Source organism: Diceros bicornis, chromosome 5, assembly GCF_020826845.1.
Source record: "Diceros bicornis minor isolate mBicDic1 chromosome 5, mDicBic1.mat.cur, whole genome shotgun sequence".
NCBI classification, from domain to species: domain Eukaryota; kingdom Metazoa; phylum Chordata; class Mammalia; order Perissodactyla; family Rhinocerotidae; genus Diceros; species Diceros bicornis.
In genome coordinates, this window is record NC_080744.1 from 48,338,515 (window position 1) to 48,354,178 (window position 15,664).

At 37.7% G+C, this 15,664-nt stretch overlaps 1 protein-coding gene across 4 annotated transcripts in view; it reads right to left on the reverse strand.

Annotated features, from left to right (window-relative positions):
• Positions 1–15,664, reverse strand: part of MYO5A (myosin VA) — a 194,350-nt gene that overhangs the window by 84,172 nt on the left and 94,514 nt on the right. For all 4 annotated transcript variants that reach the window (XM_058541598.1, XM_058541600.1, XM_058541597.1 and 1 more), the window contains 6 exons: positions 13,957–14,222; positions 13,016–13,097; positions 8,655–8,795; positions 7,029–7,154; positions 5,645–5,728; positions 225–386 (listed from right to left, as the gene is read on the reverse strand). In XM_058541598.1, coding sequence (XP_058397581.1) covers positions 225–386; positions 5,645–5,728; positions 7,029–7,154; positions 8,655–8,795; positions 13,016–13,097; positions 13,957–14,222 — 861 coding nt within the window. The remainder of the gene's footprint in view (positions 1–224; positions 387–5,644; positions 5,729–7,028; positions 7,155–8,654; positions 8,796–13,015; positions 13,098–13,956; positions 14,223–15,664) is intronic.

The following is a 15,664-nucleotide window of genomic DNA, read 5'->3' on the forward strand; positions in this document are numbered from 1 at the left end:
GAGAACAAAATAAAAGCAGCAGTGGTCTGTGAGGGAGGATATGCACTAGAAGAATTAAGACATTGAGCAAAGGAGTAAGAGTATATGGTGATACCTGTTCTCACAGTCAAAGTTGTAGCCTCTCCTCACCTGAGGGCCCCAAGTGCGAGGCTGACAAGGAAGATCTGAGGCTTCAGCTGAGCCAGAGAGGAAGGAGTCCCGCGGCAGCGGCTCCCTGAACTCACCTGGTGCCCCACGGTTTTCTTGTGTTCTTTGGCCATCTGGCCTGGTCTGCCTTTGGTGGGCTTTGCAGGAGTGCGGGTGAGGGGCACACGCCCTGAAGAGGTGGCTGAGGTTGGACTGATGGCCTTCTCATCATCTTGAAATAATTCTAGTAGCATCTTAAACTGAGTCAGAAACAGTAAAAGGAAATTACACTCTAAACTCAAACTCAAATATAAACCTTCACAGAAACATTATGAAGATTTGCAGTCCATAGTGATTCCCTTCCCTAAGTAATGCCTTTCAACAGTCCAGAAATAATCAATATCTGTGTTAGAAGTCAAAAATATGAGAGGAAGGTGACATAAATGCTACAAAAATATAGGTGGAAAAATGCAATAATTCTACAACCATGTTTGGGGGAAACAAAATCAAAACTACTCCACTAAGATTTGAACTCCTAATCCACAGGAAATGGCCACTCTAAACATATTACTGCCTTTGAATTATCATTATTTTATGAGCAAAATACTAATTGAAAGTCCTATCTTGTTACCGAAGTTCCACAAAATGTTTTATCATCATGCTTCATTTGTCTACTCACTAATTCAAATGGTGAGCACCAGCTAAAAACATATCACTGAAAACCTCAGCAGGCAGGGTGTCACAAGCTAGTTCTACAGTATTATAAGATTAAAAAACAATCATAAATTAATAATAATTTTTAGAAAATAACTTGGATTATAGGAAAAAAGGTAAAATCCCTGCCTTTATCCTGTAATCTTTTATATTTGTTTTCAAGGGATTTATAACTTGATTGCATAATTCTTGTAATCAATTTTGTGTTCTACCAGGTTAGCAATATGAAAAACTATTAAAAGATCTGGTACTTAATAAGTGGGTGGACAGTATTAGTCAATACAGTTGGGAGAAATTTTACAGAACAAAAGAAACTTCAAACTAATCCACAGGAACATCTTGATATGTGTACATATCTTTTCAACAGTGCCACATTCCATATAAATAAAATAAATCCTTCTTATTAGTAAAATTATAATTGCAACTATCAATTATTTGTCTAATAATCCCAGACTATGACCAGAAGAAATAATATTCTTAGGAGAATTCTTTCATTAAAAACTAAAGTCAGATAATTTCATTTGCTCTTAATGGGTATATCAATTATAAGGATAATTTAGGAAATAATTCATGATGTATAATAACAAATTGTAATACATAACATACCAATAATGGTTGCTTGCTACACAAATGAATGTATCCCTTGCTTTACAGAATAAATAATATATTCTAGCTTGGCTGGCTATAAAGAGGAAAAAAATATTTTACCATTATCTCGTATTACAATGTTAAGGGGAAAAATAAGAGTTCCTAATACATTTGATTTGAAAACTCAGCACGGGGTTAAGATGCCAGGCTATTCAATGACAGGCCAAGTACTTGAGAATTTTGTTTATGCTATTCTATCATTCTCAAATAAACTGCCAGCTTTACATTAACAATGCCTACCTAAACTTTGTTTTTCTCTCTTCTGTGTGAAATAGTTAATAGAGTTGGGCTGCAATATCATATTCACCACTAGGTGCTACAATTTAACTTAATATCTACAATATCTACCAGAAAACTGCTTAGTGTTCAAAGTTCAGTATACATACACATATATATGCATATGTACTTCTGTGTGGCTTCCTCTTCATGGAAATTATGAATTAAAAATTCTCTCATTGAGTTTTCTTAAAAAAAAAAAAAAAGTACATTTTACATTGTTTTATTAGAAACTGCTCTGCAATTTCTTTTTTCGGCAGTGTCCCAGCTTCCTTTGGGCCATTTTTCTCAGACTTCTTTGCTGGTTCTTCCTCAGGACAGCCTCTAAAAGTTAGAATGCCTAAAGACTCTGGCCTTACTCTCTACTATTTTTTAGCTATTTGCTCTCCCTAAGCAATCTCATCCAGTCCCACTGCTTTAAATACCATCTAGTTCTAAAGACTACCAAATTTATATCACCTACTCTGACATTCCTCCTCACCTGCTGACTTTCACTTCCAACTTCTTATATGACATGTCCACTTGACTATCTAACTGCCATCTCAGGCAAAACATGTCCAAGATAGAACTCTTGATCTTTCTCCCAAAGCCTGATCTTTTGTTAAGTCTTTACCTCAGTAAATGGCACCATCATCCATCCAGTATCTCAGGTCAAAACCATGGAAGTCATCCTCAATTTCTCCCAAGACTTCACTCTCCATACCCAATCCACCAACAAGACCTGTCAACTCTACCCACAAATTATCTCCTATCTGCTATCTCCACTATCATCTCAGTATCTCAGTCCACCATCTCCCTCCCCTAGATCACTACTGCCCCATCTCCAAACCCCCTAACTACATCTCCACACAGCAGCATATGATTCCCCATATGAAAACCTTCCCGAGTTTCCACTGCAACAGGAATAAAACCCACACTCTCTATCACACTTCCCTCCAGAAAGTGGCCCCTGTCTATCATCCAACACATCCTATTCACCTACCACGCTCCAGCCACACTGGTCTTCTTTTTGAACCTTAACCAGGATCAGCTTATACAGTCTCAGTGCTCCTCACCTGCTCTTCCAACTGCCTTGACATGGCTGTCTCCCATTATTCAGGGTACAGCCTAAATGTCACTTCCTCAAAGAGACTTCCCTGACCACCCCAGCTAATACAGACCTCACCCCTGCCCAAGCTTAGTCACTCTCTACCCTGTCTTTGTAGCACTTAACCACTTTATGACATACTATCTAAATATTTGATTAAGTGGTAATTGCCTAACTCCCCACCAGAGCAGGGACCTCTGCCTATCTTATGTATCTTGTTTACCTTGCCAAATTTCCAATTTTCTTAAATCATTTATTGAAGAATCTATCCATTCCCTGCTGACTGTGGATGTCAACTTTATTTAAAGAGAGATAGACATATAAGCAGACAAACAGATATATAAGTAGGTAGATACACCTGGACATTCCATCTTGTTTCTTTGATCTGTCTATTCTTAAGACAGGGCTTTGAACTGCTTAACACTGAACTTATATGTCTAGGAAATAGTATTCAAGAAAACAGAAGAATCCAAGTAACAACTTGAGGAAGATGTGGGAAATCATCTCAGTAACAACACCATTATTCACTAAGAGCTTTTTATGCATGAAGTACTGTTCTAAGGGCTTAATACAACCTATTTAATCCTCACAACAACCCTTTAAAGTAGATACTATCATGATTCTATTTTATAGATGAGAGATCTGAGGCATAAACTCAGTAGATGAACTGTGCTTCCCCTCATCAATTAGCAACATGGGAAGTATGGGTTATAACTCTTTTTAATGATATTTGATAGAGTTGCAATTTAGTAATATTTAGTCAAGTTGCAATTCATTTATGTGCTTCCTGGTATTAGATGTGGCAACAGAAGATTTCTTCATGATGGAAAAATATAAACTCTGACAACTTACGGTGAGTTTATAATACTTTAATTCCTTCTAAAGTTGTAAATTTGGCTAGAGACTGCAAAATTTAAAAAAAAACAAGACAAAACACATACACACACAAACACAACCCCACACTGTATTACCACAAAAATAATTCTATTCAAAACACATAACACAATGATTAATCTTCTAAAATTAGTACTTCCAAGAGAACAAATCAACACCATGCTACCCTTGCTTCCTATCAGGTGCAGAGAAATTAAAATATAAAGTTCACACCCTCAGATTTGGTTTCTACTGACTGGGAGCAGGGGAGGCCTTTAAGCTATGTAACTCACACACTGTTCCCACTCCAACTGCAACAATACTACATAGACGGGCAGGCTCTCCGAATGATTCCTCAGAACGCACTGCTACTTTCTGATAATTAAGGATCCACCAGCAAATCCGAAAAGTTAAGTCAGAATAAAACCACAACTGATTATGGGTACCTGGAATGAGAACCTGTGAATGTTCTATTTAAGCTCAACTACTTAGGCAGAATAGCAACACTAGAATTTCATGGTTTTCATCACTATTCATAAGTCAAAATGATTTATAATATTTAAATGAATAATACTCAGGGATTGGCACTCTGAAGGAATTTTCTATTATACATCAGTTTTATATGCTATAAAGCATTAATGCCCAGTGCCTATAAAGATATGTAAAAAGCTGACTTTTTCAACAGATACTTAGATTCACTGTTTTATGAGGGTTAAAACTGTAATTTGGTTTTTATGTGATCTTTCTATTATCAAAATAATTGAAAGTAAAAGTTTTTACTCCAAACACAAGAGTTAAAATGTTTATATAATATTCCACTGAAGTTAAAAGGATTGTCTTTGAAGAAATCAGAAAAACAAAAAGTGCTGGTCAGTAATCCAGAAGAATTCACATGAATATTTTTAGTTTTTTACTGAATATTTGAGGATTCACTTTGCTAAAATAAGTAACTGACTTTCTGTTCTGTTCACTATAAGGTGAAGGTGAGCCATGTTCCCCTCCTATCTTTTCATGATGAGAGTCAAAGAGTGGAGGCTGGGATCAACCTAAATATCAATTTAGTGTAGCCATTATAGTTCTTTGCAATCTGGAATATTCTTTCCCCACTAGAAAGCTGTGTTTCTAGCATCTATGCCTAAGAAAAATAATTTCAAAGTGCTTTGGGCCACACCTGAAACTGCACTCAATGACCCAGAGATCAACCTCCATCTGGATGGAATGTATAAGGCCATGTTTCTAGCATCTCCCTTCAAAATGACACAGCAAATAACTGTTTTCTCTCACAGTCTCTCACAAAGGCACATGAGAGTCTAGAACTGCTGTGAAGGCAATTATTTCACATAAAACTGAAAGACAACATTGCATAGGGGTTAGGAGCACAAACTGAGCCAGACAGTCTAGATTTTAATTTGGCTTGAAAACTCAATAGCTATGAAGTCTCTGTGCCTCAGTTCCCTCATCTGTAAATGGGAGTAATGATAATATCTCCGCATTATAAGGATTAAGTGAGTTAACATTTATAAGGCATTTAAAACAGGACCTGACACACAGTAAGTGTTATGTATTGATAAATTAAAAACTAACAGTAGGGCCGGCCCCGTGGCTTAGCGGTTAAGTGCGCGCGCTCCGGTGCTGGCGGCCCGGGTTCGGATCCCGGGCGCGCACCAGGGCACTGCTTCTCCGGCCATGCTGGGGCCGCGTCCCACATACAGCAACTAGAAGGATGTGCAACTATCACATACAACTATCTACTGGGGCTTTGGGGGGAAAAAAATAAATAAATAAAATCTTAAAAAAAAAAAAACTAACAGTAAAGCTGATTTTGTTAGAAAAATCGTTATTATTGTTAAAAAGCTACTGCTTAAGTAAGTAACATTTTATTGAATATATCCTGAGTGGAGAAAGCCTATTCATGGTTACCTTGCTTGATTTAAGAACTTTAATTTGTTCTTCAAAAACCGTGTCTTTATTCTTTTCCAGAAAGCCTTCACATTGGTATTCCACCTGAAAACACATGGACAAATCTCCTTAACTAATAAAACTTTTGAATAGATATTATCATCAACAATAAAAATATTTATTAGACTCAGGCTATATGACTGGCTCTCAGCAAAGTGGTATCATTTTGAGTTTTATCTAAGAAACTAGCACCATTCTTGGTAAGAAGCATGTTAACTCTAGAGTAAAACTCTCCAAATATTGTTTTTCCTAGGGAACAGTGGTAGTGTTGATTAATTGTGGTCTAAAAGACTCTCCCAATTTATGGGTAAGCAGACTCATAAGAAGTTGATTCTTTTTTCCCACGCTGGCCAAAGAGAGCTCCTCCAAGGCTGACCCAATGTATCGCCTTCTAACCTAGTTTGCCATCTGGGAGGAGTAAATCTCCTCTAGGGAGAGAAGAGATTAAAGCGGGAGGGAGGATCAGAAGGAACAAATGGCTGTCTGACAGAGAGAATGTTGACGAGTTGACGATGGATGGAGGTGGAAGCTGGGTAAATACTGTACAATTTGGTTAATGGAACTATTCGAGAATGGACTATCGCTGCCTCCAAAACAGCCATCCACCACTCAAGGGGCTTCCCATCCTGTACCAAGAAGCCCTTAGGTGGCCCTAAAGTCATTTCAAGGTTTCCAGTTAGGATTAAGTAGACTCAGAAAGCCCTCAATTCCTGAAGGAGACCCTGGGAAGTTTACCCCAAAGCCTATCCCACAACTTCCTTGAAATATAAATTTGTCTCATGGTTCTTGATTTTCTGATTAGACTGTAGAATTTGTGAAGCAGCAAGTGTGCATGCATTGTTAATGGGACCCACTGAATCAATCACAGAGGGTGACACAAGTCCACAATCTCTATTCTGAAGCCCTTGGGGTCAGCTATGCTTTAGAACTCAGAATTTTTCAGCAGAGTCTGAGGTAGCAATCTGTAATCAAACACATTAACATTTCTACATTGAAATATGTAAATATCCAGCCTAACTGGGATAAATGAAGACTATAAATAACCTCATGTTAGTTCAGGTCAGAGATCAGGAATAACCACTAAATGAATTATGAAAAGACTTTTGGTTTTCAGAGATTTTTGGATTTCAGAATTATAGACAGAGGATTGTGGACGCTCATTTATTTCAAAATATGATTCCATTTACGTTAAAGGAAGAGAAAACCAACAAGCTAACACTTTCCAATAAGGCCTTAACATTTTTTTCTTTGCTGAAGCTTGCATTCGTTATCTCTTGATTATTGACTTTTTTTCCTCTTTGAACTTAAGTATTCAAAATGAAAATAGATAATAAAGCTTTCTTACCTTGTCAGCAAAATGTTGGATGATGAAAGCTTTATTTGATAGACGGGGCTTTTCAAAGAGTGCACATTTGTTCAAGTGTGTGTTGTACAATTTTTGGGCCCAAGTGTCATCTGTACCTTTAGGCATCTACATTCAGGGTTAGAAAGAAAGAAAGAAAACAAGGTGAATATTGTTCTGAGACTCTTCTGATGCATCAACCAAGAGACCATTTTTTGCTTTTCCTAACAACTTTTACATTCAATTTAGGAGCTCATTCCTTTCACATTTCTCTCTTAGATGCCAAAAACCAATCACTAACAAAGAGCAATGACTGAGACCTTCCCATGGGTGACTCAGTCCAGTCTCTGGGAAACTCAATCTGCCTACACCAGGAGTCATCAAATAAATATTCGATTTGCTTGTAAAACAACAAAAGCCTCACAAATGAAGATGAAATATCATGACTATCATGTAGTTTTTAATTTGTTAAATAAAAGTAACATTTGCACATAGTGAAATATTTATATAATTCAGAAAGGTATAAAATGGAGAGTAGTCTCCTCTCGCCATTTCCACCAACTTCTTTATCTTTCTTTCTTTAAGGGCATGTACACAAATAGGATTGTTCTATAAACTCCTTGCATTTTTTTTCTTTTTAATAAAAGTACTATTATTAAGAATAAATGGTCACTAGGTTGTTACTGATTTCTGTTATTATGAAAACTGCCACAATGAGTTCTGTTACACATATACCTTGAATACTTTTGCAAGTATATTCATAGAGTGAACTTCCAGCAGTTCCACTCTAGGTCAAAAGGTATATGTATTTACAATTTTGATGAATATTGTCAAATTTCTTCTAAAATACCTTGTACTAATTCATGCCCTTCATCAAGAGTATACATGTAATAAATATTCATTTGGTATTACCCAATTTAAACTTGCCTATCTAATAGGTAAAAAGCAGTATCCCATTTTTGTTTTGATTTCCATTTTATTTAATTTCAAGTGAGGCTTTTCATTACATGCATTTTTAATGTTGTAGGAAATCTAGATGCTTAGGAGGATCAACCTACGATAAGTTGTAACTTATGGCATATAAAGTAAAGAGAAATTAAGAGAAAGGATAGATTATTTGTCTAAGATCACTCAGTTAGCAGTAAAGCTGGGGATCCAATATTTTTCCAACATGCTGCATCTTCAAATATTAAAGCTAAAACTCCTCCCTACCACATATATCAGTAATAAAGAAAGAGTCAATTTTTAAATTATAAATATTTAAAACTATTACTCAAAATATATTTTGTTCAATTTCTTGCATTTCTTTAAATATATCATACCACTGAACAAAAAGTACCAAATATAAGTATATTGATAACAAAAGTGGCTAAAATTGGTAGTAGTTGTATCTAATGTCAATTTTTCACATAACTTAGAATCAGCTGAAATCAGAAGGAAAATTCTCCTAGTTTCAATCGTATTTAGCACTGTTTGGGTCTAGCGGCCCTTCAGAATGCAAGTTAGGGTGACCCCTACTTGTTGCCATAATGGCACCTCATTGTATACTAACGATTCTCTGCTTAAATACCTTCTGACCTTGATATATCTATTTTGATAGACTATACTTAATCAGAAAATCATACTTACCTTGCATTCCTCATCCAACAAATCTAAAATGCCCAGTTTAGATTCTATAAGATTAATGCAAGGCTGATTATCATAAAAATCTATGAGTGTCCATGGAATTTGTTCCTTCATATATTCCTCTTGTTCCAACTTGAAGACATGCTGAAATGAAAAAGAAAAACACTACATGACTGGATCACTATCACATACAATGTTAGTCAAGAAACAACGTTTATAAAAAACACTCTAAGAGGATACCAACATAATTTGAGATCGTCCATGGCTTCCAGCAACAACAATCTCATGGGAGACACATGATTTATATACGGAAAACAATATGAGAAAGAAAAAAAAAACCAGACAATAAAACTTCAGCTACCTGGGATTCTTATCAGCAAGTAAATCTAGGTATGTGAATGTTTTAAATAGCTGATAAATGTGGCAGTCTTTTTGATCTGTATACATGCAAAACTGCACTATTCACTTTTTGGCCTCTTAAATTACTGCACATGGGCACAGAAATCCCTTAGCAGGCCTTGAACAATTATGCAGAGCGGATGGCCGCCAGACTACTGAATCATGCTGGGCAATGCTCACAGCATAACAAAGTAATTCTCTTAAGGGACTGTGGTGGTGAAGTTCATGTGCCTCAGAATTAGATAACAGTCAGTCTTTTGTGTTTGTCTTGATTATCCTCTACAGTCAGGGAATCTACAGCTTACTTTTCTGGATTCTACATCCAGTTCTGCAAGCAGCTGCAACCACTACCAATCCATTGCTATTTCTGCTAAATGCTCAGCCACCATCCTCACCACTGCTACTAATCATCCTTCATTCATTTAAGCAAAAATATGTATTGACTGTCTACCATATAGCAGTCACTGCACACCATTAACAAAACAGACATGGGCTCTGCCCTCATGGAGTTTGGAGACTAGTGGGAGAAACAGACACAAATCAAATAATCACAAGGAATATAATTACAAACTGTAATAACGTTACAGAGGAAAATAATGCGAGCTATGAGAGCAAGAGTCCTCATCTAGTTTGGATACAGGGTGGTGAGGGAAGGCTTTCCTGAGGAAGAGCTGTATGATCTGAGCGCTGCAGATGAATGGTAGTTAAGTTAGTCCAGGTGGGAAGGGCAATCCAACCACTGCTGCAGCTCCTGCCTCACGCCGCCCAGCCAAGGAGCCACCCACAACTTCCAGTCTCTACAGAGGCTACTGACCTCTACTCAGTCATTTCTGGGGGTTTCTACTTTCCTCTACCTGTCTCTTTTGTCTCCCTTGGTTCTCTCACATATCGTGCTACTTTTCTGGGAAGATTAGCCCTCTGTGGTTATGACAAGACAACACATATTTTCTTTCTTTCTTTCTTTCTTTTTTGTGAGGAAGATCAGCCCTGAGCTAACATCCATGCCAATCCTCCTCTTTTTGCTGAGGAAGACTGGCTCTGAGCTAACATCCGTGCCCATCTTCCTCCACTTTATATGGGACGCCGCCACAGCACGGCCTGACAAGCGGTGTCTTGGTGCACGCCCAGGATCTGAACCCAGGCCGCCAGCAGCAGAGCGCGCACACTTAACCACTACGCCACGGGGCTGCCCTGACAACACATATTTTCTAAGACCCAGAACCCCGCAAAACTTAGGTGTCACCAAGATTTCTGATATGTACTCTTCTCATGCACCTGGAACTTTCCCACTTTATTCTATACTTACTATAATGCCACTCTTGGCTCATTCGCAGCATTTACAATCTAACCAGTTGCAATAAGCTTTAGTCAAAAAATAGTCATCACATGAATATTTATGTCATGTTAATTAGAAAGCAAATTTATTCTGTTCTTTTCATCAATGAGAAGGCAAATAGGGCACCATGTGTGAGCCGAATGTCCTGACTGATGGTATCAGTATTTTCCAAAACAATAAGCCCTGTATTTTTTTAATTCATTAATTTATACGCAGTCTCCACACTGACAACAGAAACACTGCTCCACACTTTAAATAGACCTTGTTTCTCACACACATCTCTATGTCTAGTTCAGAAAAGTCCAGGAGGCCTCAAAAATTTTGGATGCTCAGTTATCAAAAAGACAATGTGGGCATGAAGTTCAATATGGCAAGAGATCCTCGGTCAATACAGTAATGCCTCCAAGCACCAAACATGCCAATCGCCATGTTTCTCCTGCCCACTACCCCACCCACAGCCCCTGCTGAGGGAGGAGCCCAAAGCAGCCAAGTTCTTTACTGTGAGACCCCATGTTCCTAGCCACAGCTAGTCAACTGCCAGAGATCTCTGATGAAAAAATGAACTGCGTTAATCAAACTCTCTTTCTCAGGTATAAGAATTGGAAAACAGACAACTAACAGTGGAAGCTGAAGCTGAAAGAAGTCAAGATGAATGGGAGCTGAGCAAGTTAAGAGGATGGAGGAGCATTCCAACCACTGCTGGGTTCACAGGTAGTTTGAAGTGTGGAAGCAGAAACCTTGAGAAAAAATATACAGAATAGAAGGAAATAATGTGCCATCTGACAGTAAGATGGAGTGGAGCAGTTGTGCAGAGAGAGGCTAAGATGCAGTATGGGTGTGTGTGTGTGTATGAGAGAGAGACAGACAGACAGATAGACAGAGAAGAAGAAACAGATGAATAGAGACAGAAAGAGAAACAAGAGAGTCAGAAACACGAGGCCCTTGAGAAAAGACAAAATTGCCAGTCCCTAAAGAGGCTCATGTTAGTTCCTTATATTTTCAGTCACCTTGTGCCAAAACATACTGGGAAACAGCAGAATGCTATGGCACTGATTAAAGTGTTAAGAAACTCAGGAAAATCTTAGAAAAGCTAATGCTCAGTTTAGTCTCTGACAGGTTTTTATTAATGTTTCTTATGCAGAGATGAAAAATACACCAATCACATTCTTATGGAAATAATCATAAGCCTAAGGTTTTACAATGACCTCTACATTATTTCACTGTGTTAAGTTAGCTTAATTTGCTAAATAAAGATGGTCTGAATTTTTATCAAAGTATATGCAATATTTTTAAAAATCAAAGGTTTTGTGACGACAAGCAACAATCCCTTGTCTCATCCCTCCCCAACCCCAGGTCTTACTCCCTGGAGGCAACCATTTTTAACTCCCTTAACTATTTCTTCTGATATTTACCTCTAAAGAATATGCTTATCAGCTATTTTTTTATTTACTCACTTGAAACATTATCTATTGATTTCTTGATAAGATAGATGAGACTAAATTCACATACACCACCTCTCCATTGCTCCTCTCCTATCCTCTCAATATTACTATTTTTATATCTTCTTTTGGTTTTTATTAATTTTGTAACTTAAAATAATATCTTTAAACTTCTATTTTTTGTTCACCAACTATAGACTATATCACTTGACCTCTCTCATTGTAAGATGAGAATATTAAGGGCTCTTTTTCTGTCCTTCAGCTCTCTTCTCTTCCATCTTCCAATTCCTATCAGTGACTTAATTTTAATATTCTCTTCCATCAATACTAATAACCACCCCTAATCTTGCACTTAGAACTGTGACTAGCCTTTGGTGAGCACTTTACATATCCCAACTCATTTAATCCATACAACATGTGTAGTAGGTACTATTATTATCCCCATTATACAGATGAAACGACTAAGGCCCAGGAAAGTCAATTAACTTGCACAAGGGCCCCTGGATGATCAATGCAGAGTAGAACTCCAACCCAAGCAGTTCACCTCAGGGGTTTGTGCTCTTCACTATTACAGTCTGCTGCCCCTCATTATTAGGCACTTTCAAATCTCCCAACACCATGATAATGCTCTAAGATATTTGATATTACTACTTCACAAGAGCCACTCTCAAAATATTCCCATTGCCATTGTCTCGGTGAATGTCTCAGACTACTGAAAAGAGAACATGTTAAATAAAATATGTAAAAAATACGTACAAAAGAGAATATGTTCTGATTTTTCATTCTGACATCTTGCTAATACAGCAAGTAAGAGTTAAGATAGTCATAACTCCACACATAATTAGCCTCAGGAACAACAAACTGAAGGATATCCCTGGGCTCAAAGCTTCATACTCCTTATGGTACCACCTAACACACTTCCTGCTTCCCTCACTCAATGTATTTGGACCAAATTTTCACTATTCTCAGACAGCAACCCAAGGATGACCTTGAATCCTATCTGGACCATAAACATTTTTCTAATATTGCATCATTTATTAATCATAAGTTCCTCAGTAGTTCAGCTGTTCTAAACCCCAGATAATAATTGTAATTTACAACTTCATTTCAGGAACCAGACTTTAAACATAGACTAGAAATTCAAGAGAATAATTTAGAGCAGAATATTATTCAACGAAGAAAATTCTTACCATATTGAATTGTTGCTGTAGTTTTTCATTTGCATAATTTATGCAAAACTGTTCAAAACTGTTTATCTCAAATGTTTCAAATCTGTAAAACCAAAAATAACATGAGAAGGGGAGAAAAAGGAGCAAATAACTTTTTTAAAATATTCAAAATGTGCACATCAGGGCCGGCCCCGTGGCTTAGCGGTTAAGGGCGAGCGCTCCGCTGCTGGTGGTCCGGGTTCGGATCCCAGGTGCGCACCGACGCACCGCTTCTCCGGCCATGCTGAGCCACGTCCCACATACAGCAACTAGAAGGATGTGCAACTATGACATACAACTATCTACTGGGGCTTTGGGGGGAAAAATAAATAAATAAATAAATTATTTTTAAAAAAAAATGTGCACATCAGAAAGAAAGAAATGGGTAATATCTCAACATTATGAAACTTTCTTTCCACATCAGTGAAGATAAGGGTTTATACGTCAGTAACATGGAAAATGTCCCCAGTAGATAGATATCAGCCAAGTGGCACAGAGATTTTTTTAAAGGCTCCAGAGTGCAGAGGTGTTCAATAGTATGAGTTTTTGAGGGCTAATTCATCCCAAGCGGAAAACAATCAGAATTATGATAGAGCTATGCTCTTGTCAATTTACAGATTCACAGTGTCTGCATACACATAGAAGGGAACTGGGATACTCCTATCTCACAGGTTCTTTGAAAAACTGAACCAGATAATGAAAAATTAGGCATCAAAAAGCATAAATGTACAGGAAGGGCCTTAACAGCTAATGAAGGGTACCTAGAAAAGGCAAAGTAGCAAATGAAATTAGATTTTTAGAAATTCTCTTCTAATTTCTTTCTCCTTACCAGTAGGAGACAGAATCAAATACCCACTTAAAGTTACTATATAATCTCTAGGAAGAAATGCTCTCTGGCAGACCACTAAGCCAAATATACTTACCCATAAATGTCCAGCACGCCAATAAAAGAGTGCTGCTTGACAGCAGAATGGAGAACCTGATTGACATGATCTACAATCCAGCTAAAGAGCTTAGCATAGATGTGCTTGGCCAAAGCATCACGGGCATTTGTCGCCTGCAGCTTGGAGATGGGCTTGATGTATGTCTCTGTGGCAGTAGCCAGCTTCCGATGGCAGAGCCAGTGACACATCTCCTCATATTCCACGCCCATGAGGTCACAGAAGATGCTGAGAGGTTCATGCTTGGGCTGCCAAAAGAGAATGGATTATTTCCTATGATCAGATCAATCAAATAAGTATTTACTGAAAAATACCAAGAAAGAGGTAACAAATAAAACCCAGCAATTTCACGGTTATAACAAACACCAAAATCACTTGAAGCTGGTCAATGACTATAATCACAATCATCTATCAAACCAGCATCTAGGCAGCATTTTACAATCTCTTCTAGGGCTCATTTCAAAAATTACCTCTTCCTTTGTCTCTTCATAGTATTTGCTCATATCTCTCTTTAGGCACATTCATTTAGTTAGTCAATCAGAAAATCAGTCAGCTTGTCAACAAATATTTACTGAGTGCCTATTAGATGCTAGTAAACAAAAACAGACATGGTCCCTGTCCTCCTAGAACTTATAGTCACTAGGGGAAATGGATATTAATCAAATGATTGCTCTCTAAAACATAAAATTACTCCAGAGGAGAAGGACACTATGCTAAGATTCCATGTAAGAGGAGTGTGCCCTATTCAGGGAGGCAGGAGACAGTTGACTTGAGAAATGGAGCTGAGATCTGAAGGATGAAAAGATGTCAACTCAGTGAAAGGGAGAGGAGAGGGTCTTCCAAGCTGAGGGAACAGCTGGTATAAAAGTTCTGTCATGGGAGGGAAACCAGCATATGAGGGATTGAAGCTGAGTGAGAGAGAAAAGGTATGAGATGAAGCCAGAGAGACAGGCAGAGGCTATACTGTGGCTGGTCTTTATCCTGAGAGCCATGGGAGCCCACTGAAGGGTTTTAAACAGATAACTTGAGAGTTATTTGTGTGACTTCTTAGATTAGAATCTCTTTGATGACTTATACCCCTGTATCCCCTACAATGTCTTCTATAGGCCTTGCATGAGAAGGCATTCAATAAATACTTGTTTAATTTAATCCATGTTAGTGCATTATATTTTTCAACATCTTCACTCACATGTTTCAATTGAATCTGATAACAATCCTGGAGAATAGGCAGGGTGAACACTGTTATCTCTAATTGACAAATGAGGAAATAAGATCCAAGAGAATAGTTTATCAAAAATCACATGGCCTGTGTATGTCAGAGTTCTCATTAGAACCTGAGTCTCCTGGCACTCTCATCCCTTCCCTGACCCTTCCCACTGAAGCAGTCCCTTCTTTCTTTAATCTCTCCTCCTCCCAAGTAATCACTTCAGATACAAAGCAGCACCATTAGCAACAGCATGGTTCAACTCCCTTAAATAAGCAGCTCATTTTATTCATATACATATATATGAATGATTGACATCATTTAGAAGTGGCCCAGTACTCTCAATTCTACTTGAATGGCATTACCATATTGTTCTATTAGATCAAGGTTGTAAACTGTTTTGTTCAAATTTTCTATAACTTTACAAATTTTTGGACTTCTTCACCTATCAATAATTGAGAGAAGTCAATAATCTCTCAGATTTGT